Source organism: Rhinoderma darwinii, assembly GCF_050947455.1.
Source record: "Rhinoderma darwinii isolate aRhiDar2 chromosome 3 unlocalized genomic scaffold, aRhiDar2.hap1 SUPER_3_unloc_11, whole genome shotgun sequence".
In the NCBI taxonomy this organism is placed as follows: Eukaryota; Metazoa; Chordata; class Amphibia; order Anura; family Rhinodermatidae; genus Rhinoderma; species Rhinoderma darwinii.
This window is the reverse complement of record NW_027461736.1, coordinates 364,116-391,418: the sequence shown is the minus strand read 5'-3', so window position 1 is coordinate 391,418 and position 27,303 is coordinate 364,116. Positions and strand designations below refer to the sequence as shown.

At 48.6% G+C, this 27,303-nt stretch overlaps 1 protein-coding gene across 1 annotated transcript; it reads right to left on the bottom strand.

The window, feature by feature from the left end:
- On the bottom strand, positions 1 to 27,047 carry LOC142682185 (vitelline membrane outer layer protein 1-like). Its single transcript, XM_075847309.1, has 3 exons — positions 26,737 to 27,047; positions 20,818 to 20,930; positions 1 to 369 (listed from the first exon to the last, which is right to left on the bottom strand). Exons 1-3 carry the CDS (start codon positions 26,884 to 26,886, stop codon positions 81 to 83), a joined length of 552 nt encoding a protein of 183 aa, XP_075703424.1. The 5' UTR covers positions 26,887 to 27,047; the 3' UTR covers positions 1 to 80.
- Between the last annotated feature and the right edge of the window lie 256 nt (positions 27,048 to 27,303).

The window sequence follows — 27,303 nt, the reverse complement described above, 5'->3', positions numbered from 1 at the left end:
TTTAATAATGGTAAGTTTATTACCAACATTTATAAGGCAATTTTATCTCATTCGGTTTGTGGCTGGTGAAGGGTGAAGAATTAACAGCATTCAAACTGGACATCATTGAGAGCGGTGTCATCTCCACCTCTTTGATTTCCTTCTACTTTGGTTTTGATACCACAAATACCGTTTATACAAACTCCACTCCATCCTCCGTAATCTCCCCAGGACATTCCCTCTCCAGTTAGATAGCTGGAATCTGAACATTGCATCATCAAGTTGTTGGCCGCTGTGTCATCTCCAGAACCCTGTATTGGCTCAACTCGTAAGGAAAAGTTGATGAGATTCCCATTAGGACACCAATATATGTTAGTCCAGTCCCCCCACCTATGGAGAAAAGATAATTATTTAGAAAATTTTCCTTCCTTGTGGTCCCTAGAGGAGAAAAGCCACCAAACATTGTCCATACGAGGTGGTGGCCACATGACATGGGTCCAGCGACAATAAGATTTGGGCCAAAAAGGTGATGCTAGTTGAGAAAAAAATTGAGTAGAAGACTGCTAGAAGATCAATGAGAAGATCGAGAAGAAGACCGAAAAGACTGTTCAAAGAGGATAGACAAAAATATTGACAAGGATAATATGGGACACTTTGGGCACTATTGGGACACTCGTCAGTAAAGGAGAATACATTTAAATGTGATCCAATAGCCCCATCCTACAACTACCAGCATGCTGCTGTCAGCAAATGCTAGGTGCTGTAGTTTCACAACAACTGAAAGGCCATAGGTTGGAGACCACAGGCTTAAATGGGTATTCCAAAAACATTTATCCCCAATCCACTAGATAGGTGATACATCTTAGATTGGTGGTGGCCCGACTACTGGGGGTCAGAGTTATGTGCTCCTTTCCATAGACTTTATATGGAGCAGCAATGAACATGCTCGATCACCACTCCATTTAAACTCCTCCTTGCCACAGTTATGCCCATGGCCGGCCTTAGATACGTTCGACCAGTGCGGTCGCACAGGGTGCCAGCCGCCACACTGCAAGAGGGGCGCCAGCGGGTGTGTGTATCCCCGCGCCATTGCAACTACCAGCGGGGATACACACTAACTGCAGTCACCTTTCCACCCGGGCGCTTTTTCACTTAGTGTTCGCCGCTACCGCTGTAGCAGCCATAGCGGCTGCTAGCGGCCACACCGGGTATGCGTGTGGTGGCAACGCTAGCAGCTGCTGCGCCTGCTATAGCAGTAGCGACGGCACTATAGCAGAGCAGGGAGGTATCTTCCTGCTCTGCTATCTACTAGCGCCACTGTAGCTCCCTGAAGGAGCGGAATCCCAATGTGGCCGGGGATTCCGCTCCTGGAGTGCTGCTTGATGTTTCTGTACATATATGGAAAGTGACAACAGGGGAAACTCCAGAAGCGGAATCCCCGGTCACAGCGTTGCAGACTCTATGACCGGGGATTCCACTCCAGGAGAAGCCAATGACACAGACGACAGGAGCTTCTCCTGGAGTGGAATCGACGGTCATAGAGTCTGCAACGCTGTGACCGGGGATTCCGCTTCAGGAGTTTTCCCGGATGTTACTGTCCATATATGGACAGAGACATCAAGCAGCGCTCCAGGAGCGGAATCCACGGCCACAAGGGGATTCCACTCTGTCAGGGAGCTACAGTGGTGCTATCTATACTGGAAGAGGGGGGGGGGGTTGTTATCTACAGGGGGGTTGTGGGCTGTGTGGCACTACCTACAAAGAAGGACAACTGTGCAGGAGCACACAAAATACCCAGCTTTCCTGGCTAACAAATAAATGTGTGGAAATAAACTAAGATATAACTTTTATTTAATCTTGCTAAAAGGATTAATCCTTTAGCTAGACTAAATAAAATATATATCTTAGTTTATTTCCACACATTTATTTGATAGCTGGGAAAGCTGGGTATTTTGTGTGCTCCTGCACAGTTGTCCTTTTTTGAAATGTCTATTGCCCGCCAGCAATCAGGATAATTTTGTAGTGCTTGCACTACCTACAAGGGGGCTGTGGGCTGTGTGGCACTACCAACCAGGGGGCTTTGCGCATTGTGGCACTACCTACCAGGGGCTGTGGGCAGTGTGGCACTACCTACCAGGGGGCTGTGGGTTGTGTGGCACTACCTACAGGGGGCTGTGTGGCTCTACCAACCAGGGGGCTGTGGGCTGTGTGGCACTACCAAACAGGGGGCTGTGTGGCACTACTTACCAGGGGGCTGTGGGCTGTGTGGCTCCACCATTCAGGGGGCTGTGGGCTGTGTGGCACCAGGGGGCTTTGGGGCACTAACAGCCAGGGGGCTGTGGGCAGTGTGGCACTACATACCAGGGGGCTGTGGGCAGTGTGGCACTACCTACTAGAGGGCTGTGGGCTGTGTGGCACTATTAATCAGGGGGCTGTGGACTGTGTGGCACTACCAACCAGGGGGCTGTGGGCTGTGTGGCACTACCAACCAGGGGCCTTTGGGGCACTACCAACAGGGGGCTGTGGGGCACTACCAACCAGGGGGCTTTGGGGCACTACCAGCCAGGGGGCTGTGGGAAGTGTGGCACTACCTACCAGGGGGCTGTGGGCAGTGTGGCACTACCTACCAGGGGGCTGTGGGCTGTGTGGCACTACCAACCAGGGGGCTGTGGGCTGTGTGGCACTACCAACCAGGGGGATGTGGGCTGTGTGGCACTACCTACCAGTGGGCTGTGGGCTGTGTGGCTCTACCAACCAGGGCCTGTGTGGCACTACCAACCAGGGGGCTTTGGGGCACTACCAACCAGGGGGCTGTGGGGTACTACCAACCAGTGGGCTGTGGGGCATTACCAACCAGGGGGCTGTGGGGCACTACCAACCAGGGGGCTGTGGGTCAATACCAACCAGGGGGCTGTGGGGCACTACCAACCAGGGGGCTGTGTAGCACTCCCTACCAGTGGGCTGTGGGCTGTGTGGCACTCCCTACCAGGGTTCTTTGCAGCACTTCCTACCAGGGGGCTGTGTGGCACTCCTTACAGGGTGTAACGTCTATGGATGGGGGTCGTCATTCAGACTTACCCCTTGACGATCCCGGCCATGGCCCATGGCCCGGCCATCTCTCTTCTCGGCGTCTGCTCCCTCCAGGGAGATGCCGGCACCGTCTTCCAGGTCCTCGGACTGATTCCCGAAAGGCACGCGGGCCCGAGCATGTACGGCCTTAAAGGGCCAGTACGCGTCCAGCTGTCATCTATCAATTATCAGCCCAAATGGCTGCTGGACTATAATAAGGAGCTCTGCCCACTGGTTCCTTACCTGAGCGTTGTTGTATACCTAAGTCTGTCTTGCAAATGGTCTCCCAGTGTTTTCCAGTTCCCAGTGTTACCCGTTTCTGCTGCCTGTACCCTGTATCCCGTGCTATCGTGTCTACAAGTGTAAGTCAAGTCGTGTCTTCCCACTGCATCCGCGGCGTCACCTGCTGTGAAAGTCAAGTCGTGCTCCCGCTAAAGTCTATATTGCCTCAGGTAACCGCTCTGAACTATAGACATTGTTTTGTACCTTGTTGGCCAGCTGCTACTCCGCTACGCGGTACGGCCCAGTGGGTCCACACCCCACACCGTGACAATACGCTCAGGCCATGGACCCCGCTGGCCAAGTCAACAGCCTGTCATCCTCCCAAGCCATGCAGGCAGACCTGCAGGATCTGCAAGCACGACAGGATCAACTCTTTGTGGTACTAGACTGCATGGCACCATGGCACAGCATCTAGGTGCGATAGTTACTTCCGTCACCACTCCTATTCAAGCTCCTCCGATTGATCCTCCTGCTACACCTCCTGGCAGCCCCAGTTCGGACTCTCGGTTCTTGTTGCCATTGCCACCTCTGTTCCATGGAGACGCAAGTTTGTGAAGGGGGTTCTGAATCAATGCCAAATCTACTTCACTCTGCACGCCCGAGCATTTCCTTCGGACGGAGCCAGGATCGCCTTTATTATATCCATACTCACCAGCAAGGCCCTGGCATGGGCAAATCCAACCTGGGAACGACAGGGACCTGAGACCCGAGACGTCCAGGGGTTTGTGCGATTCTTCCGTTCCGTATTTGAGGAGCCTGGACGAGCCTCATTGGCAGCCACTGCTATCTTTAACCTGCGTCAGGAGGACGCCTCCGTGGGCAAATACACCATCCAGTTCCGGACTCTGGCAGGAGAATTGTCCTGGAACAATGAGGCATTGGTCGCATCTTTCTGGCATGGCCTATCGCCTGAGATCAAAGACGAACTGGCTGCTCGAGATCTCCCAGCTGCCCTGGATGATCTAATTCTACTGGCTACCCATGTGGACATAAGGCTCAGAGAGAGATCCCAAGAGATTCTACAGAAGAAACGGCTTCCTAGACTGGCGCCCAACTTCCAGCAACCCCTCTTGCCTTGTTCTTCTGCTGCACCCGAGGTTCTGATGCAGGTGGATCGACTTAAACTGTCTGATCAAGAAAAACAGCGCAGGCGCACCTTTGGACTCTGCCTATATTGCGGCCTCGCTGGCAATGTCGTGCGTTTGTGTTCCCAGATGCCAAAGAAACCCCAATGCCTGGAAATTGGTCGGAGAGAACTCTCTTCCAAGCTGTTTATTCCTGTGACCATCGTCGCTGGCGAGAGACCTCATCCAGTCTCTAACTACCTGGACTCTGGCTCCGCAGCCAATTTCATCTGTCAAGACCTTGTAGATCTTCTTCAGTTGCCTACTGTTTTGCCGGGGAGACCATTGAGGGTTACCTCGGTAGATGGACTGCCTTTGCCTGACCCGGTATTGTCTATGACCAAGCCATTGAGACTCCAAGTGGGAGCTCTTCATTCTGAGCTCATCTCCCTGTATGTCCTGCCCAAAGCCGTCAACCCCGTGCTGCTGGGTTTGCCTTGGCTCCGTCTTCACGCCCCAGTCCTGGATTGGAACTCTGGAGAGGTTCTTGAGTGGGGCCCCAAGTGTCTAAACCGCTGTCTGGGTCATGTCCATCCATCCCAGCCTTCTCCGCATCAGTCATTGACAGGGTTGCCGCCTTGTTATTCTCAGTTTGCTGATGTCTTCGACAAAAAAGAGGCAGAGACATTGCCACCACATCGAGAATACGATTGTCCTATTGACTTGGTTCCTGATTCGTCCCCTCCTCGGGGTAGAGTATACCCTCTCTCCTTGCAATGTCAGCCTACATTAAAGAGGATCTGGAGAGGGGCTTCATACGAAAGTCTTCATCCACGGCCGGAGCCGGGTTTTTCTTTGTCAAAAAGAAAGATGGATCCCTTCGACCCTGCATTGACTACTGAGGTCTCAATCAGATCACGGTGAAGAACAGGTACCTTTTGCCGTTGATTTCGGAGTTCTTTGATCGTATATGGGGAGCGAAATTTTTTTCCAAGCTTGACCTGCGGGGGGCTTACAATCTAATCCGTATCCGTCAGGGAGAAGAGTGGAAGACTGCATTCAACACACGTAATGGACACTATGAATATTTGGTCATGCCCTTCGGCCTGTGTAATGCTCCCTCAGTATTTCAAGAATTTGTGAATTACATTTTTCGTGATTTCCTCTATGTCTGTGTTGTGATGTATCTCGATGATATCTTGAATTTTTTCCCCAGATCTTGTGACTCATCAGGGCCATGTCCGCCAGGTATTGCTTAGATTAAGGGAGAATCAACTTTATGCCAAGCAGAGAAGTGCGTGTTCCAAGAGAAGTCCCTACTCTTCCTGGGCTATATCATCTCAGGGCTATATCATCTCAGCTATATCATCTCTGTGACCCCAGCGAAGGACAAACCTTCGCTGGGGTCACAGTTCCAAGTTGGCAGGTCACGCGGGTGCCCGTAAGAACCGAGACCTAATTGCCCATCAGTTCTGGTGGCCTATGCTGCCCAAAGACGTCATGGACTTTGTCTCCTCCTGTACGTTGTGTGCAGCAAACAAAGTTGCCCACTCCAGACCAGCCGGTCTGCTCCAACCACTGCCTGTGCCCGATGCCCCCTGGTGGCATATTGCTTTGGACTTAGTCACAGATCTGCCTCTCTCTGCGAGATGCAGTGTGATCTGGGTGGTGGTGGATCGTTTTTCTAAAATGGCTAATTTTTTTCCTGACTGGCCTGCCTTCTGCCGCTCGACTGGCTGATCTCTTCATGCAACACATCTTCCGTCTGCACAGATTACACCTGCATATTGTCTCGGATCGAGGGGTCCAGTTCACCTCTAAGTTCTGGAGAGCACTCTGCGGCCTACTCTGTGTAAAGTTGGACTTCTCAGCTTACCATCCTCAGTCCAATGGACAAGTTGAGAGGATTAACCAAATTATGGAGAACTATCTGCGGCACTTTGTCTCAAGACGACATGATGACTGGGTGCAGCTGCTCCCGTGGGCGGAGTTCTCTTATAATAACCATACCAGTGAGTCCACCACCTCCAGTCCGTTCTCCATAGTCTACTGCCAACATCCTCGAATACCCCTGCCCGGCTCTACTATGTCTCAGGTGTCTGCAGCCGACTCTACCTTCAGGAATTTTCTGCAGATATGGCAACAGACGCGATCTTCTATACTGCTGGCGGTGGACTGCATGAAGAGAAAGGCAGACACAAGAAGACGAGAACCTCCCCAGTTTCTTCCAGGTGAAAAGGTCTGGCGGTCTTCCAGGAATATCCGGCTGAGGGTGCCATCTTGCAAGTTTGCTCCCAGGTTCCTTGGACCCTTCGAGATTCTACTACAGATCAATCCTGTGTCGTACAAGCTTCGGCTGCCTCCTACCCTCAAGATCCCTAACCCCTTCCATATCTCCTTGCTGAAACCCGTGGTCCTGAAACGTTACTCCAGGACTCCTGGCGGTTCATCCGGAACTTTCGAAGTGAGGGAGATCCTGGCCACCAAGAAAGTAGGAGGCAGGACGTTTTACTTGGTAGATTGGAGGGTATTTGGTCCAGAGGAGAGGTCTTGGGAGCCAGAGGATAACATCGATGCTCCTGTCCTCGTGAAGAAATTTCTTTCCCGCTCTGGCCCGAAGCGGAGGGGGTGTAAGAGGGGGGATAATGTAACGTCTATAGCCGGGGGTCGTCGTTCAGACTTACCCCTTGACGATCCCGGCCATGGACATCTCTCTTCTCGGCGTCCGCTCCATCCAGGCAGACGCCGGCACTGTCTTCCGGGTCCTTGGACTGATTCCCGCAGGGCGCGCGCGCCCGCGCGTGTACGGACTTAAAGAGCCAGTACGCGTCCAGCTGTCATCTATCAATTATCAGCCCAAAAGGCTGCTGGACTATAATAAAGGGCTCTGCCTACTAGTTCCTTGCCTGAGCAATGTTGTATACCTAAGTCTGTTTTGCAAATGGTCTCCCAGTGTTTTCCAGTTCCCAGTGTTACCCGTTCCTGCTGCCTGTACCCTGTATTCCGTGCTATCGTGTCTACAAGTGAAACTCAAGTCGTGTGTAAAGGATCTGCCAGGCACAGCTTCGGGGTTAACTTCCATAGGTAATCAGTCTTCACCTGAGTCTATGTCTCTGAGACTGACTCCAACTTCCACCACTCAGGCTGGCAGGCTTAGGAGTGGGAGAGCCTATCGCAGCCTGGCCAGACTCAGCTAGCTCCCGCCCTCTGTCTATTTATACCTGCCTTTCCTGTTCCTCCTTGCTTGTGATTCTTCCCGTGTGGTTTCCTGGCCCAGCTACAGCTTCTGACTATTTGATCCTGCTCCATATTGACCCCGGCTTACTGACTACTCTCCTGCTCTGCGTTTGGTACCTCGTACACTCCTGGTATGACTCGGCTCGTTTCCCACTCTTGTTGCTCACGGTGTTGCCGTGGGCAACTGCCCCATTTCCCTTAGCTTTGTTTACCCTTGTCTGTTTGTCTCGTGCACTTACTGAGCGTAGGGACCGCCGCCCAGTTGTACCCCGCCGCCTAGGGCGGGTCGTTGCAAGTAGGCAGGGACAGAGTGGCGGGTAGATTAGGGCTCACTTGTCCTTCTCCCTACCCCTATCATTACATAATCACAAGCCCTTACCTAGTCTACCCTGGTCCCTGTCTCCACTATGGACCCCCTTGAGACCCTGGCTCAGCAAATGCAGGGTCTCTCCCTACAGGTCCAGGCCCTAGCTCACAGGGTCAACCAGCCTGACGCTACCATGTTAGTGCCCCTCACCTCTCCTCTTGAACCCCACATCAAGTTGCCTGACCGGTTCTCAGGGGACCGGAGGAATTTTCTCACATTTCGGGAGAGTTGTAGGCTCTACTTTCGCTTAAAGCCGCACCCCTCAGGTTCTGAGAGCCAGCGGGTGGGTATAATTATTTCCCGGCTCCAGGAAGGGCCCCAAGAGTGGGCCTTCTCCTTGACTCCTGACGCCCCTGAACTTTCCTCCGTTGATCGTTTCTTTTCTGCTCTCGGACTCATTTATGACGAGACTGACAGGACTGCCTTTGCCGAGAGTCAGCTGGTGACCTTACGTCAGGGTAAGAGACCTGTTGAGGAGTATTGTTCTGACTTTAGGAAGTGGTGCGTAGCTTTTCGGTGGAATGACCCTGCCTTAAGGTGCCAGTTTAGGTTGGGTCTGTCGAACGCCCTGAAAGACCTGCTAGTTAGCTATCCCTCTTCTGACTCCCTAGACCAGGTTATGGCTTTAGCGGTACGACTTGACCGACGTCTCAGGGAACGACAACTTGAACGTTTTTGTGTTTTCCCCTCTGACTCCCCCATGATGCCTCCCGAGGTCCCGTTGCTTCACTCTTCCACGGAAGACTCAGAGGTACCTATGCAACTCGGGGCCTCCGTGTCCCCCCGACAACGTAGAGAGTTCCGCAGGAAGAATGGTCTCTGCTTCTATTGTGGGGATGACAAGCATCAAGTGAACACCTGTCCTAGGCGTAAGAATAAGCAGCCGGAAAACTTCCGCGCCTAAGTGATCATCGGGAAGGTCACTTGGGCGCACAGGTATTTCCCGTAAATATGAAACGTAATAAAATCTTGCATCCCTTTCAGGTCTCTTTTGGTGGTAGGTCTTCTACCGGCAGTGCCTTCGTGGATTCAGGGTCTTCTGTTAATATCATGTCTGTGGAATTTGCTATGTCTCTAGCTATGCCTTTGATTGATTTGCCTAAACCTGTCCCGGTAGTGGGTATCGACTCCACTCCTCTTGCTAATGGTTATTTTACACAGCATACCCCTGTTTTTGAACTCCTTGTTGGCTCCATGCATTTGGAGCAGTGCTTTGTACTTTTGATGCAGGGATTATCGTCCGATTTGGTTTTAGGCCTTCCCTGGTTGCAGTTGCATAATCTCACGTTTGACTGGAATACTGGGGAGCTTACCAAATGGGGTAATGAATGCTTGACGTCATGTTTTGCTGTTAATTCTATTTCTCCCCCTGAGGAGGTGAACACGCTACCTGAGTTTGTGCAGGACTTCGCTGATGTTTTCTCTAAGGAGGCCTCCGAAGTGTTACCTCCTCATTGAGAATACGATTGCGCTATCGAATTGGTACCAGGAGCTAAGCTCCCTAAGGGTAGGATATTTAATCTTTCTTGTCCCGAACGTGAAGCCATGAGAGAGTATATCCAGGAATGCCTGGCCAAGGGTTACATTCGCCCCTCTACTTCTCCGGTAGGTGCTGGCTTCTTCTTCGTAGGGAAGAAGGATGGTGGTCTTAGGCCATGCATTGACTACCGTAACTTGAATAAGGTCACTGTAAGGAACCAGTATCCCCTTCCTCTGATTCCTGATCTCTTTAATCAGGTTCAGGGGGCCCAATCGTTCTCTAAGTTTGATCTACGGGGGGCGAATAACCTTATCCGCATCAAAGAGGGGGATGAGTGGAAGACTGCGTTTAACACGCCCGAAGGTCATTTCAAATACCTCGTCATGCCCTTTGGGTTGTGTAATGCTCCTGTGGTCTTCCAGAATTTCATAAATGAGATTTTAAGGGATTACCTGGGGTATTTCTTGTAGTGTACCTTGATGACATACTGGTGTTTTCCAAGGACTTGTCCTCCCACATTGAGCATGTCAGGAAGGTTATCCAGGTCCTTCGGGAAAATAAACTGTTTGCGAAAACCGAAAAATGTGTTTTTGGGGTACAGGAGATACCATTTTTGGGGCAAAGCCTCACTCCTCATGAATACCGCATGGACCCCGCCAAGGTCCAGGCTGTGGCGGAATGGGTCCAACCTGCCTCCCTGAAGGCATTACAGTGTTTCTTGGGGTTCGCTAATTATTACAGAAGATTTATTGCTAACTTCTCGGTCATCGCTAAGCCTCTTACGGACCTCACTCGCAAAGGTGCTGATCTCCTCCACTGGCCTCCTGAGGCTGTGCAGGCTTTTGAGGTCCTTAAGAAGTGCTTTATCTCAGCCCCTGTGCTGGTTCAGCCCAACCAAATGGAGCTATTTATCGTGGAAGTTGACGCATCCGAGGTGGGAGTGGGGGCTGTTTTGTCCCAGGGTACCAGGTCCCACACCCATCTCCGTCCCTGTGCCTACTTCTCCAGGAAGTTTTCGCCCACTGAGAGTAACTATGATGTTGGCAACCGCGAACTCTTAGCCATTAAATGGGCATTTGAAGAGTGGCACCACTTCCTGGAGGGGGCTAGGCACCAGGTAATGGTCCTTACCGACCACAAGAATCTGGTTTTCCTAGAATCTGCCCAGAGGCTTAACCCGAGACAAGCTCGATGGGCGCTATTTTTTACCAGATTCAACTTTTTGGTTACCTATAGGGCTGGGTCTAAAAATATTAAGGCCGATGCACTGTCGCGTAGCTTCATGGCCAGCCCCCCTTCGGAGGAAGATCCTGCTTGTATTCTGCCGCCTGGTATAATCATTTCTTCTATTGATTCTGATTTAGTCTCAGAAATTGTGGCTGATCGGGGTTCAGCTCCCGGGAACCATCCTGAGGACAAGCTGTTTGTTCCCCTGCGGTTCCGGCTAAGGGTACTTAGGGAAAATCATGACTCCACACTATCTGGTCATCCAGGCATCCTGGGTACCAAACACCTCGTTGCTAGAAACTATTGGTGGCCTGGGTTGCCTAAAGACGTTAAGGCCTACGTCGCCGCTTGTGAGGTTTGTGCTAGGTCCAAGACTCGCAGGTCCCGACCAGCGGGATACTACGTTCTTTGCCCATTCCCCAGAGACCTTGGACCCATATCTCCATGGATTTTATCACCGATTTGCCTCCATCTCAAGGCAAGTTGGTGTTGTGGGTTGTAGTAGACCGCTTCAGTAAGATGTGCTACTTTGTGCCCCTCAAGAAACTACCCAACGCCAAGACGTTAATTACCTTATTTGTCAAACACATCCTGCGTCTCCATGGGGTCCCTGTCAATATTGTTTCGGACAGAGGGGTACAATTTGTTTCATTGTTTTGGAGAGCCTTCTGTAAAAAGTTGGAGATTGATCTGTCCTTCTCCTCTGCCTTCCATCCTGAAACTAATGGCCAAACCGAGAGGACTAATCAATCTCTAGAACAATATTTAAGGTGTTTTATCTCTGACTGTCAATATGATTGGGTCTCATTCATTCCCCTCACCGAATTTTCCCTTAATAACCGGGTCAGTAACTCGTTAGGGGTCTCCCCCTTTTTCTGTAATTTTGGGTTTAATCCACGGTTCTCCTCCGTTTCACCTGGTAGTTCCAACAATCCCGAGGTAGAGGTTGTTCATCGGGAACTGTGCACAGTCTGGGCCCAGGTTCAGAAGAACCTAGAGGCGTCCCAGAGCATACAAAAAACTCAGGCTGATAGAAGACGTTCTGCTAACCCCTTGTTTATGGTCGGGGATCTGGTGTGGTTATCGTCTAGGAACTTGCGCCTTAAGGTCTTGTCCAAGAAATTTGCTCCCCGGTTTATTGGGCCATTTAAGGTCATTGAAGTCCTCAATCCTGTCTCCTTCCGACTGGAGTTGCCCCCATCTTTTCGAATACACGACATGTTTCATGCCTCCCTCCTTAAATGCTGCTTCCCTTCCTTGGCTCCCTCGAGGAAACCTCCTGTTCCCGTTCTCACCCCTGAGGGGGTGGAATTCGAGGTGGCCAAGATTGTGGACAGCAAGATGGTCCAAAGGCTCCCTGCAGTACCTGGTCCATTAGAAAGGATACGGGCCTGAGGAGAGGACTTGGGTACCCGCCCGGGATGTTCACGCAGGGGTATTGGTCAGGAAGTTCCACCTTCGTTTCCCCAATAAACCAGGTCCACTTAGAAAGGGTCCGGTGGCCCCTCATAAAAGGGGGGGTACTGTAAATGATCTGGCAGGCACAGCTTCGGGGTTAACTTCCATAGGTAATCAGTCTTCACCTGAGTCTATGTCTCTGAGACTGACTCCAGCTTCCACCACTCAGGCTGGCAGACTTAGGAGTGGGAGAGCCTATCGCAGCCTGGCCAGACTCAGCTAGCTCCCTCCCTCTGTCTATTTATACCTGCCTTTCCTGTTCCTCCTTGCTTGTGATTCTTCCCGTGTGATTTCCTGGCCCAGCTACAGCTTCTGACTATTTGATCCTGCTCCATATTGACCCCGGCTTATTGACTACTCTCCTGCTCTGCGTTTGGTACCTCGTACACTCCTGGTTTGACTCGGCTCGTTTACCTCTCTTGTTGCTCACGGTGTTGCCGTGGGCAACTGCCCCATTTCCCTTAGCTTTGTTTACCCTTGTCTGTTTGTCTCGTGCACTTACTGAGCGTAGGGACCGCCGCCCAGTTGTACCCCGCCGCCTGGTGCGGGTCGTTGCAAGTAGGCAGGGACAGAGTGGCGGGTAGATTAGAGCTCACTTGTCCTTCTCCCTACCCCTATCATTACATTGTGTCTTCCCGCTGCATCCGCGGCCTCACCTGCTGTGAAAGTCAAGTCGTGCTCCCGCTACTGTCTACATTGCCTCAGGTACCCGTTCTGAACTATACATTGTTTTGTACCTTGTTGGCCAGCTGCTACTCCGCTACGCGGTACGGCCCAGTGGGTCCCCACCCTGCGTCGTGACACAGGTGGATGTGCGGCACTCCCTACAGGGGGCTGTGCGGCGCTCCCTAAAGGGGGCTGGGTGGCACAATCTACAGGGGGCTATGTGGCACTATCTACAAGGGGACTGTATGGCGCTATCTACAATGGGGCTGTGTGGCGCTATCTACAAGGGGGCTGTCTGGCGCTACCTACAAGGGGGCTGTCTGGCGCTACCTACAAGGGGCTGTCTGGCGCTACCTACAAGGGGGTTGTCTGGCGCTACCTATAAGGGGGCTGTCTGGTGCTACCCACAAGGGGCTGTGTGGCGCTACCCACAAGGGGCTGTGTGGCGCTACCCACAAGGAGCTGTGTGGCGCTACCTACAAGGGGCTGTGTGGCGCTACCTACAGGGGGAATCTGTTAGTGGTGGGCTGATGGTCATTTTACTGTGAGTGGGGGGATGATGGACATTTTACTGTGAGTTGGGGACTGATGGTCTTCAAGTGGTTTCTGCCTCTGACCTCCAATTGAAATTAATAGGAGGCAGAAAATACCTGCGGCGCTCGTTTTGAGCTTTTTTTCCTGCGTACTTGTCAGTTGCTGAAGGAATTTTGAGGCAGATTTTTTTTGCCTTACAAAAAACGTGTGTGAACATACCCTATGAGTGTAGTGCTTTTTCTTAGCCGTTTTCTGTTTTTCTCAAAACAATTTTTGGTAGGGGAGCCCTGAGGAAATTTTATTTTTCCAGTGCTGCCTCGAGTCTGAAAAGATTGGGAAACTCTGTACTAGGCTACAGGGTCCCGTCATGGAGCAGCTAAGTTCGTCATGGGAACGGGGCCTAGGTGAGTACAATTTTTGTTTTTGTTTGGTGGCACTGTCTACAAGGGGGAGGTGGGAGACTGTATGGCACTGTCTACAAGGGGGAGGTGGGTGGGCCTGTATGGTACGATCTACAAAAAGGAGGTGGGGGATTATGGCACTGTCTACAGGGAGGCTATATGGCAAAATCTACAGGGGTCACTATACTGTGTAGGGGCCACTAAGCGGACATTATACTGTGTAGGGGTACTACAGGTGGCATAACACTGTGGGCACAATTAGAGGACAAAATACTCGGTCCTTGAAGGGGTTGTAATATATTATATTATTAAATATTATTACTATACTGTATGGGGGCACTAAAGGGGCATTATAATTTTTTTATGGGGCATTTTTTTAATGATATGGTGGGGCGCTGAAAGTTCATTTCGCACAGGACGCCATCTATCCTAGGGCCGTCCCTGGTTATGGCAAGTGGTGAGATCGAGGTCCCCAGTTCTAGCAAATAATGGGGTCCCAGCAATGGCGGATCATCATATGGGCAGTTTGGGCGGCGTGTGGCGCTAACTGCAAGGGGGGTGTGGTGCTATCTACAAGGAGGGGTGTGTGACACTATCTATAAGGAGGGTGGTGTGTCGCTATCTACAGGGTGGGTGTGCCACTATCTACAGGGGCTTTGTGGGGCACTATCTGCAAGGGGGGCTGTTTGGCACTGTCTACAGGGGAATTCTGCAAAACCTACAAGTAGGGGTGTGTGGCACTTTCTACAAGGGGGCTGTGTGGCACTATCTACAAGGAGGGGTGTGTGTCGCTATGTATAGGGCGGGTGTGGAGCTATCTACAAGGGGGCATGTGGAACTATCTACAAGGGTGTTGGGTACTATCTAAAAGGAGGGCTGTGTGGCACGGTCTACAAGGGAGATGTGTGGCACTGCCTACAAGGGGGCTATGTGGCACTATCTAGAGGGGAATGTGGCACTATCTACAAGGAGGGGTGTGTGGCACTATCTACAAGGGGGCTGTGTGTCGCTATCTACAGGGTGCGTGTGGCACTCTATACAGGGAGCTTTGTGTGGCACTGTCTATAAGGAGGACTATGTGGCAATATTTACAGGGGAATGTGGCACCTACTACAAGTAGCGGTTTGTGTCACTATCTACAGGGGGCTTTGTGTGGCCCTATCTACAAGGGGGGGCTGTGTGGAACTATCTACAGGGGAATGCTACTCTATCTACAAGTAGGGGTGTGTGGCACTATCTACAAGGGGGCTGTGTGGCACTGTCTACAAGGGGGCTGTGTGGCACTATCTACAGGTGAATGTGGTACTATCTACAAGGAGGGGTGTGTGACACTATCAACAAGGAGGGGGTTGTCGCTAACTACTGGGTGGGTGTGTCACTATTTACAGGGGGCTTTTGTGTGGCAATTTCTACAAAGGGGCTGTGTTGCACTATCTACAAGTATGGGTGTGTGGCACTATCTACGAGGGGTTGTTTGGCACTATCTACAAGGGGGTCTGTGTGTCGCTATCTATAGGGCGGGTGTGAAACTATCTACAAGGGGGGTGTGTGGCACTATCTACAGGTGAATGTGGTACTGTCTACAAGGAGGGGTTTGTGACACTATCTACAAGGGGGGCGGTGTGTCGCTATCTACAGGGTAGGTGTGTCACTATCTACAGGGGGCTTTTTGTGTGGCACTTTCTACAAAGGGGCTGTGTTGCACTATCTACAAGTAGGGATGTGTTGCACTATCTACAAGTAGGGATGTGTGGCACTATCTACAAGTATGGGTGTGTGGCACTATCTACGAGGGGGTTGTTTGGCTCTATCTACAAGGGGGGCTGTGTGTCGCTATCTATAGGGCGGGTGTGGAACTATCTACAAAGGGTGTGTGTGGCACTATCTACAGGGGGTGTGTTTCACTATCTACAAGGGGGCATGTGGAACTATCTACAAGGAGGCTGTGTGTCGCTATCTGCAGGGCGCGTGTGGCACTCTCTACAGGGGGCTTTGTGTGGCTCTGTCTATAAGGAGGACTATGTGGCAATATCTACAGGGGAATGTGGCACTATCTACAAGGAGCGGTTTGTGTTACTATCTACCGGGGGCTTTGTGTGGCCCTATCTACAAGGGGGGCTGTGTGGAACTATCTACAGCGGAATGCTGCACTATCTACAAGTGGGGGAGTGTGGCACTAACTACAAGTGGGCTGTGTGGCACTGTCTACAAGGGGGCTGTGTGGCACTATCTATCAGTAAATGTGGTACTATCTACAAGGAGGGGTGTGTGACACTATCTACAAGGGGGGTGTCGCTAACTACAGGGTGGGTGTGTCACTATCTACAGGGGGCTTTTTGAGTGGCACTTTCTACAAGGGGGCTGTGTTGCACTATCTACAAGTATGTGTGTGTGGCACTATCTACGAGGGGGTTGTTTGGCACTATCTACAAGGGGGTCTGTGTGTCGCTATCTATAGGGCGAGTGTAAAACTATCTACAGGGGGGGGTGTGGCACTATCTAAAATAGGGGCTGTGTTTCACTATCTACAGGGTGTGTGTGTCACTATATTCAGGGGGCTTTGTGTGGCACTATCTACCAGGGGGCTGTGTGTGTACTATCTATAGAATGTGACACTATCTACAAGGAGCGGTTTGTGGCAATATCTACAGGGGGATTTGTGTGGCACTATCTACAAAAGGGGCTGTGTGGCACTATCTACAGGGGAATGTGGCACTATTTACAAGTAGGGGTGTGTGCCACTATCTATAAGGGGTCTGTGTGTCGCTATCTACAGGGTGGGTGTGTCACTATTTACAGGGGACTTTTTGTGTGGCGCTTTCTACAAAGGGGCTGTGTTGCACTATCTACAAGTAGGGATGTGTGGCACTATCTACAAGTATGGGTGTGTGGCACTATCTACGAGGGGGTTGTTTGGCACTATCTACAAGGGGGGCTGTGTGTCGCTATCTATAGGGCGGGTGTGGAACTATCTACAAAGGGTGTGTGTGGCACTATCTACAAGGAGGCTGTGTGTCGCTATCTACAGGGCGCGTGTGGCACTCTCTACAGGGGGCATTGTGTAGATCTGTGTATAAGGAGGACTATGTGGCAATATCTACAGGGGAATGTGGCACTATCTACAAGGAGCGGTTTGGTGTTACTATCTACAGGGGGCTTTGTGTGGCCCTATCTACAGCGGAATGCTGCACTATCTACAAGTGGGGGAGTGTGGCACTAACTACAAGTGGGCTGTGTGGCAGTGTCTACAAGGTGGCTGTGTGGCACTATCTACCAGTGAATGTGGTACTATCTACAAGGAGGGGTGTGTGACACTATCTACAAGGGGGGTGTTGCTAACTACAGGGTGGGTGTGTCACTATCTACAGGGGGCTTTTTGAGTGGCACTTTCTACAAGGGGGCTGTGTTGCACTATCTACAAGTATGCGTGTGTGGCACTATCTACGAGGGGGTTGTTTGGCACTATCTACAAGGGGGTCTGTGTGTCGCTATCTATAGGGCGAGTGTGAAACTATCTACAGGGGGGATGTGTGGCACTATCTATAGGTGAATGTGGTACTATCTACAAGGAGGGGTGTGTGACACTATCTACAAGGGGGCGGTGTGTCGCTATCTACAGGGTGGGTGTGTCACTATTTACAGGGGACTTTTTGTGTGGCGCTTTCTACAAGGGGGCTGTGTTGCACTATCTACAAGTATGTGTGTGTGGCACTATCTACGAGGGGGTTGTTTGGCACTATCTACAAGGGGGTCTGTGTGTCGCTATCTATAGGGCGAGTGTAAAACTATCTACAGGGGGGGGTGTGGCACTATCTAAAATAGGGGCTGTGTTTCACTATCTACAGGGTGTGTGTGTCACTATATTCAGGGGGCTTTGTGTGGCACTATCTACCAGGGGGCTGTGTGTGTACTATCTATAGAATGTGACACTATCTACAAGGAGCGGTTTGTGGCAATATCTACAGGGGGATTTGTGTGGCACTATCTACAAAAGGGGCTGTGTGGCACTATCTACAGGGGAATGTGGCACTATATACAAGTAGGCATGTGTGGCACTATCTATAAGGGGTCTGTGTGGCACTATCTACGTAGGGTGGGCAAGCACGCTCGTGTCCGCTCTCAAAGGGGCAGCGCGCTCACGGGATTTTAATGAAGTATCAGCCCATGAGTGCCCTGGACTTTAAGAGGTGTTCAGCCCCTTGCTTCTATGCCTGAGCATTGTTGTCGTACCCTAAGTTTGTCTATGCGATGGTCTCCTAGTGTTTTCCAGTGTTCCTGTTACCTGTATCCCGTGCTATCCTGGTCAAGTGCTGTGCTGAGCCAAAGTCGTGCTGTGCTGTATACTACGCCTGTCCTGCTTCACCACGCCTGATGTCTGCCTGCGGCCTATTCCCAGCCAAGCCTGTCTTGCTACTATCCGAGCTGCCACAGGTACCCTATACGAACTTTAGACTTTAACCTGCGCCCAGTTGGCCAGCTGCCATACCGCCAAGGCTGTACGGCCCAGTGGGTCCACGTACCCAACGTGACAGTCACTATCTACATGGGGGGAGTGGGGCACTATATACAAGGGGAAGTGTGGCACTATCTACAAGGGGCGTGTGGCACTATCTACAAGGGAGTGTGTGTATAATACTAACTACTAGTGGGGTGTGTTGCACTATCTACAGGGAGTTGTGTAGAGCTATCTACAAGAGGGGGATATTTGTTATTTCACCATATAGTCTCATTAGCCCCAGTTATACAATCTGTTTTAGTCAGGCACATGTGAAAAACAAAAATGACACCTCATCGATTGGTAGAGAAATTAAACATGGCGAGGGGAAAGAAGATGTCGGGAAAGAAGTTGTGGGGGGGGGGGGGTGTGCCAAACTGAATCTTTTCCCCGGGTGCTGGAGAACATAGCTGCACCTCTGACTATTGAATACAACATTTTGGATGCATATACACCACATATACAGTAAAGGAAATAAGGATTTGATCCCTTGCTGATTTTGTAAGTTTGCCCACTGTCAAAGACATGAAGAGTCTAGAATTTTTAGGCTAGGTTAATTTTACCAGTGAGAGATAGATTATATAAAAAAAAAAAAAGAAAATCACATTGTCAAAATTATATATATTTATTTGCATTGTGCACAGAGAAATAAGTATTTGATCCCTTTGGAAAACAAGACTTAATACTTGGTGGCAAAACCCTTGTTGGCAAGCACAGTAGTCAGACGTTTTTTGTAGTTGATGATGAGGTTTGCACACATGTTAGATGAATTTTGGTCCACTCCTCTTTGCAGATCATCTGTAAATCATTAAGATTTCGAGGCTGTCGCTTGGCAACTCGGATCTTCAGCTCCCTCCATAAGTTTTCGATGGGATTAAGGTCTGGAGACTGGCTAGGCCACTCCATGACCTTAATGTGCTTCTTTTTGAGCCACTCCTTTGTTGCCTTGGCTGTATGTTTCGGGTCATTGTCGTGCTGGAAGACCCAGCCACGAGCCATTTTTAATGTCCTGGTGGAGGGAAGGAGGTTGTCACTCAGGATTTGACGGTACATGGCTCCATCCATTCTCCCATTGATGCGGTGAAGTAGTCCTGTGCCCTTAGCAGAGAAACACCCTCAAAACATAATGTTTCCACCTCCATGCTTGACAGTGGGGACGGTGTTCTTTGGGTCATAGGCAGCATTTCTCTTTCTCCAAACACGGCGAGTTGAGTTAAATCCAAAGAGCTAAATTTTAGTCTCATCTGACCACAGCACCTTCTCCCAATCACTGTCAGAATCATCCAGATGTTCATTTGCAAACTTCAGACGGGCCTGTACATGTGCCTTCTTGAGCAGGGGGACCTTGCGGGCACTGCAGGATTTTAATCCATTACGGCGTAATGTGTTACCAATGGTTTTCTTGGTGACTGTGGTCCCAGCTGCCCTGAGATCAATAACAAGTTCCCCCCGTGTAGTTTTCGGCTGAGCTCTCACCTTCCTCAGGATCAAGGATACCCCACGAGGTGAGATTTTGCATGGAGCCCCAGATCGATGTCGATTGACAGTCATTTTGTATGTCTTCCATTTTCTTACTATTGCACCAACAGTTGTCTCCTTCTCACCCAGCGTCTTACTTATGGTTTTGTAGCCCATTCCAGCCTTGTGCAGGTCTATGATCTTGTCCCTGACATCCTTAGAAAGCTCTTTGGTCTTGCCCATGTTGTGGAGGTTAGAGTCAGACTGATTAATGGAGTCTGTGGACAGGAGTCTTTTATACGGGTGACCATGTAAGAGCTGTCTATAATGCAGGCACCAAGTTGATTTGGAGCGTGTAACTGGTCTGGAGGAGGCTGAACTCTTAATGGTTGGTAGGGGATCAAATACTTATTTCCCTGTGCACAATGCAAATAAATATATATAGTTTTGACTATGTAATTTTTTTTTATTTTTTTTTATATAATCTATCTCTCAGTGGTAAAATTAACCTAGCCTAAAAATTCTAGACTGTTCATGACTTTGACAGTGGGCAAACTTACAAAATCAGCAAGGGATCAAATACTTATTTCCTTCACTGTACTCACATACAAATATATACTGTATATACATATGGTGGCAGGGATCTGATTGGCGCCGGCAGGTCGGCTGTGATCATTTAGCCTTGCGCAGTAATATTATACCCGACAATTAGACTGTAACTTTTTCACTTGGACATAGCTGGCGTCTATTGTATATTAATATTATGTGGCTGAGGATGCTGAAGCGTATAGGTGGCGGCATTGATAGCAACGTCCTGACACATGCAGCAGATGGCGACAATATTATAAAACAATCTCATCCCCAAATACATAATGTAGGTCTTTATATTTACTTATATTATACAAACCCTCATTGGACACAGTTACAGCCGATCAGCCGATCACTGGATCAGGTATGGCACTACTTATGTTCTACGCTGAATTATTAGGATTTCTGGAGTGTTGGTTGCCAGATTAGAGATATTTTATTGTATCATGTGATTTAGCACATTCTCTAATCACGTGACCCCCGAGACAGGATCTGTTACCAGTCGAACTTACTCGGAAACTGTCGAGGTGATTGTGTTTATGGGAGTTCTGCTTCCAGGCTTACAACAATATAGTTTGATTCCATTCAGCGCTGTATCATCTCCAGATCCCTGAAAACGTTCCACCTATAAATAGAGACATCTCATGAGGTTACGGGACATCTAGAAAATTCTTATACCTTACTATTAAAATACAGGGCACATATTCCCATACCTGTAATCATAAAGGACAACACAATGCAAACAATTCTAAATCACTTTATTAATGTATCAAAAATACAAAGTACAAAACAACATCTCAATATCACGTGTGCGCAAAACACGAGGCACGAAGACACCATCCAAAAAAAAAAACTACTGCTGCCAAATCACTGTAGGGTCGGGTTCACACGTAAGTGGATGAGATTTGAACAAATGCTTTGTAAATGCTGAGCGGAAAAATACACTCAGAAATTGACCTGTGGTGTGGTTTTTCAATCCACTTCATGTCAATTGTATTTGCGTAATTGCTGATTTTTTTGTTGCGGGTTTTCCTTATTTTATTCAATGGTAAAACCTGCAACAAATAACAGATGTTGCATAGCTGCCAACATTGGAATTTTTTTTTCCAGGGACATTTAGGGTGTGGTATATTTTGTGGGTGTGTCTTATGGGTGTGTGGTTTATTCGGAAGGTGTGGCTAGTGGGAGTGGCTTTCCAGAATTTCTGCATACAAAAAAACAAACAAAATGTCTGCACTTATTTGGCTGACAACTACTATGGTGGCCGGTATGTTTCTGGTTATCTGGTTGTTTACAGGCAGTTGATATCTCACTTTATCACTAGGGCTAGGCGATATGTGCTGACCACTACTGGTAGCGTAAAAACCAGCGTAGATAGTGCCACACTCAGTGCCCCTTGTAGATGGTGCTCCACACTGCCCCCAGTATATATTGCCGCACACTGCTCCCTGTAGATATTGCACCCACTGCTCCCTGTAGATTTTGCCACACACTACTCCCTGTATATGATGCCACACACTACCCCCTGTATATAGTTCCACATGGCCCCTGTAGATGCCACACAGACCCGCTGTAGATGATGCCAAACACACTCCCTGTAGATGATGCCATACACACCCCCTTTACATGCCACACAGACCCCCTGTAGATGATGCCACAGCCCCTTTAGATAATGCCACACACACCCCCTTTAGATGATGCCACACAGCCCCCTGTAGGTGAGTCCACATAACCTTGCTGTACATGCCACACAGACCCCTTATAGATGATGCCACACTAACCCCTTGAAGATGATGGCACACACCCCCCGTAGATGATGGCACACACACCCCCTGTAGATGATGCCACACACACCCCATGTAGATAATGCCACACACCTCCCTGTAGATAGTGCCACATACTCCCCTGTAGATAGTGCCGCATACTCCCCCTATTTGGAAGATTGGAAAATTGGAAGGATCCCCGTGAAGGACAAATTGCAGGAGAAAGTCGCTGCGGCCTCTGGACGTTAGCAGTTCAGACATACACACTACCACGTCGCTGAATTAGAAAAACAGTCAGTACCATACAAGTCCGTGTGCATCTTACGTGGAGATGGATTTGGAAGCGAAGAATGCCCCACATGAAACTTGTGATGATACCAGATATAGTGATGACGCCATCCACAAGAGGCGACGCATATATAGTTAATACATACCTAAATAATGCTTCCACACAGTGCCCAAAAAAATATGCCATAAAAAATCTAAATAATACCGCCATAAAGTGTACAACTGATAGTTACATATAATGCCCATATATTCCCCACAAAATGCAAAAATAGTCTGCTTCTCTTCAGAGCTGTGTTATCTTCAGATATCTGGGGACCCTCCACCTAAAAATAGAGACATCTCACGAGCATAAGGAACATTAAAAAAATTGTTATACAGGGCTGGATTTATAGAAAATGGGGCCATGGGCAACAAGCAATGTATGGGCTCCTTCATTTGCCATTTTTATTTTTGTGATTTCAAAATCTGCATGTACATTTCATATATGCAATGCCCCCACAGTTCCCAAAACTTAAGCTGTACAATGTCTAAATAATACCTCCATAACATATTCAAATAATGCTCTTATAGTGCCCATATAACACTGGGTTTTATATAAAAAAATAACATTTTGAGATACAGCTTCTAGGTATCTTGGGTCAAAAGCCAAATCCATCAGGATTAACAAAGCCTAATGTAAAACTTGTTCAAAATAAAATAAAACATTGATATATTTTAAAAAAAAATTGCCTTCAAAGATTTACATAGCCATTAATGCAATGAAACTGCCCTAAGGTATTTAAAATAATACTGCCATACAATGCCTGAATAATAATGGGGTTAATGCTAAAGTCCTTGGTGGTCTAGGGCAGTGAAGGGGTTATTGTTAAAGTCCCAGGATGTTAAAGACAGTTATTGTTAAAGACAGGGATGTTATTGTTAAAGACAGGGATGTTATTGGTAAAGTCATTGGTGTTCTATGGCAGAGAATGGGTTATTGGTAAAGTCCTTGGTGGTCTATGGCAGATAATGGGTTATTGGTAAAGTCCTTGGTGGTCTATGGCAGAGAAGGGGGTTATTAGTAAAGTCCTTGGTGGTCTATGGCAGAGAATGGGTTATTGGTAAAGTCCTTGGTGGTCTTGGGCAGAGAAGGGGGTTATTAGTAAAGTCCTTAGGGGTCTATGGCAGAGAATGGGTTATTGGTAAAGTCGTTGGTGGTCTAGGGCAGAGAAGGAGGTTATTAGTAAAGTCCTTGGGGGGCCTAGGGCAGTGAAGTTATTGGTAAAGTCCTTGGTGGTCTATGGCAGGGAATGGGTTATTGGTAAGTCCTTGGTGGTCTATGGCAGAAAGGGGGTTATTGGTAATGCCTTTCGGGGTCTAGGGCAGTGAAATTATTGCTAAAGTTCTTGGTTATCTATGGCAGACAAGGGGTCATTGGTAAAGTCCTTGGTGGTATAGCACAGCGAATCTTTTATTGGTAAACTCCCTGGTGGGGTAGGGCAGTTAAGGGTTTTTTGGTTAAAGGGAATGTGTCGCTAGAATTTTTTTTTTTAGCTTAACAGTTAGTGTATAAGTGATTAAACATTGTCCTAATTTTTTTTAATTTTTTTCACCAGTCAGGAAATATTATAAATTAGATTCTAATTTATAACATTTCCCAGTGCTGGTCACTAGATGGAGCAATTCCCAAAATTGCAGCATTGGCATGTGGTAAAGCAACCACATTGCTTTATGCTGCAAAATTTGAGAAAACTCACTCGCTTTAGTGAGCTCACAGAATCCCCCCTCCTTTATCCTGGCTAGTGCCAGGAGAAAGGAGGGGATTGAACGGTCAAACCTCCTACACTGTGTGTCGCCATTTTTTGAGATAACACACAGTGTAGTAGGTTAACATACAGTAGTAATCACACACTAAAACACGTACATACATAGACCTAACTTACCTGCTCCTGCCGCCGCCGCTCACTCCGGTCCGTCCGCTCCGTCTGCTCCCTCCGCTCCAAGTGCACAAGTCCGGAAGCCGCGACCGGAAGTAGTAATCTTACTGTCCGGCCGCGGCTTCCGGTCCACAAGAAAATGGCGCCGGATGTCGCTGGACCGAAGACCTTCAATTTGGGCTGTGTGGGAGCGGCGCATGCGCCGTTCCCACACAGACGGCGTACAGCATAGTGGATGGAACGGGCCCCGTTTGCATTCACTATGGGACTGTATGTGCCATATTCCATGTCTGTATGTGTCGTTAATCGACACATACAGAGATGGAAAAGAAAATGGCAGCCCCCATGGACAAGAAAAAGTGAAAAAATAAAAAAAAGTAAAACACACAAATAAATAATTATTTTTAAAATAAAACACTAAAAGCAAATTGATATAAATTTTTTTTTTTTCGCGACACTCGTCCTTTAAAGACGATACTCATTTCTTCCCCAAGTTCCTCTGTACTGATCATAGACATCAGCGCTTAGTGTCAAGGAGATAGTAGTGGAGCAGAATATCTTTCTGCTCCAATTGTAAGGGGGGTTATATACCCAAGTTAGAGAGAAATGTTGGTGTACATGGTTTATTGTATTTTGGGCCCTCTGTGGCATTGTAAAGTATGCAAGTATAATGGTGCACTATACCTTTAAGATGTGCTGTTGTTTACTGTTATCTGCTGGATTTGTGTATTTTCCCCACTAGGTGGTGTCCAGTCAGTGGTGAGTCCAGCCACTGTAATGACATTATTGGAGAAGGAGTGGTCACTCTGGCCATGTATATATTGCACTGTGTATAGTAGGTGCTGACGTTATGTTTATTTAACTCTGTTCCTTTGCGGGTCTAGCAAGGAATGGTTGGCTTGCTGACCCTATCTAAATTGTAGGCACTCGGATGCACAGTCTGGCGCTGTTTTATAGGTAGAGCTTAGCACCAGGGTGGAGCTTAACGCAACATCTTTGAGTAACGGCAGTCAGTTTTTTTTAAATATTAAAAAAGATTATTCACATGTTAAATTCCCCAGTCCCTACACTGCCGACGTTTGCATGGTCCCCGTCGGTCCTGCAGCAATGTTGCCACGTACATAATTCACGTGACCACAGCATCCAATCGAGGCCTGTAATTGACCACTGGAACGTGTGTGTGTGTGACACTATCTACAGATGGCACTGTGTGGGGCACTGTCTACAGATGGCACTGTGTAGGGCACTAACTACAGTGGGCACTGTGTGGGGCACTATCTACACAAGGCACTGTGTATCACTATCTACAGATGACACTGTGTGGGGCACTAGCCACAGATGGCACTTTGTTTGGCACTGTCTACATTGGACACTGTGCGTGGCACTTTTTACAGGGGGCATTCTATACGACACTGTCTGCAGGGGTCACTGTGTGTGAAACTTTCGACAGGGGGAAATGTGTGCGGCATTGTCTACAGGGAGCACCGTGTGTGTCACTTTTTACAGGGGACTTTGTGTGTGACACTGTCTGACACTGTCTACCGTGGGCATTGTGTGTTCATTGTCTAAAGGGGGTACTTCGAGTGGCACTTTCTACAAAGGCACTATGTGTGGCACTGTTTGTATGGGGCAAAGCCTATGGTACTATTTTCATGTGGTGCTGGGTGTGAGCCAATAGTATTTAGGAGGCAGTGTGGGGTGGGGATCGCTCAGTATTAATCTAAAAGGCATTAAAACACCAATTGTAAAAACACTCTCCGTGTGAAGCTACTGCCCCAAACCACCACACCTTTTTATGCATGTCAACCAGGTCGTTATTTTTGGGTTGGAAATGTAGCAACCCGACGGAGGACGCTGCTGTCAGAGATAGACACGTCAGCTATACTGATTGGGACTCTGACAGGGCTGGAAATTTTCCCAGATCAAAACAAACTGACAGAGGGTCTAGGACTCCAAGCTAGGCAGTGACCGGAGGACATAGAGAGAGGCTGGAAGGATCCACCGGATAGAGACTGGAACTGAGGAGCCTACAGGAGAATTGTCAGAATCGGGCTAGGCTGCATTCATCATTGTGCTTGTAGTGGCAGCAGTTCCTAAAGAATGAGCAGTAAGTGAGGTGGCAGCTCACATTGTATGTAAAGCTAGCTAGGCAATTAGGAAACATTCAAGTGAGTCAGAAAGAGGTGTACCTGCCGTGACCAGCATAGTGCAAGACTTTAGGTATAGATGGTCCCAAATAGGAGCTATAAAGGCCTGTGGATTAGCAGGTTTCTCCTGGAGAGACAGTCCACACAGGCCACCTAGGAAATAAGGGTGCGGGGCAATTGATTTGGAAGAATGTAAGTCCTCATAGACATAGTTTCATGAAAGAGGACAAGAAATTAAGGGCAGAAGATTACCTCCAACAGAAAAGCGGCAAAAACATGATTGCAAAGTAATTTTATAAGACAGAAAGTTGACTTACCTTCAAGCTGAATCCTCTGGCACTGGACCCAGAAGTACATGTTTCTGCAGTGCCCCAATTACCCCATGGCCCACCATTACCAACGGAAATAAACCAACTATTGGTCAATGTTGCTTGTATAAGAACAAACACTACAACTAAGGTCACCATCTTCTGAAAAGGGAAGAAGATCTCCTTAAGGAAAATTCTCTGGGCAGCCTGTATTTATAACCCCGACCTCCTATTGTTAAATTTCACGTGCGATAGATGGATGGTTTCACCATGTTAGGTCGTTATGACATTATTCTTCACAGTTACGACCTGGTATTTTGCTTAGATGTAAATCTGAAATCCACAAACAAAGACGAGAGGATCAGCAGGCAAACATCTCACAATAGGAGACATTGAATACATTTTTAGTCTAAGGTCAGATATGAGGAATATAGTTGGAAACACAATGGTGAAAATTGCCTCTAGGACATCAAAGGTTTCTGCATCCTGCGTGACTGGATTTTTAGAAAGAGATCCCTCTCCTTATGTTTGTATATAAAATGTTGTTTGGATGAAGATAAAATGTGAACCAGACCT

Coding starts and splice junctions, on each gene's coding strand:
- LOC142682185 (XM_075847309.1), bottom strand. CDS start 26,886: ATGGTGACCTTAGTTGTAGTGTTTGTTCTTATACAAGCAACATTGACC. Junction 20,931..26,736: donor CCAGAGGATTCAGCTTGAAG/GTAAGTCAACTT, acceptor CTCTATTTATAG/GTGGAACGTTTTCAGGGATC. Junction 370..20,817: donor ATCACCTCGACAGTTTCCGA/GTAAGTTCGACT, acceptor TTTTCTCCATAG/GTGGGGGGACTGGACTAACA.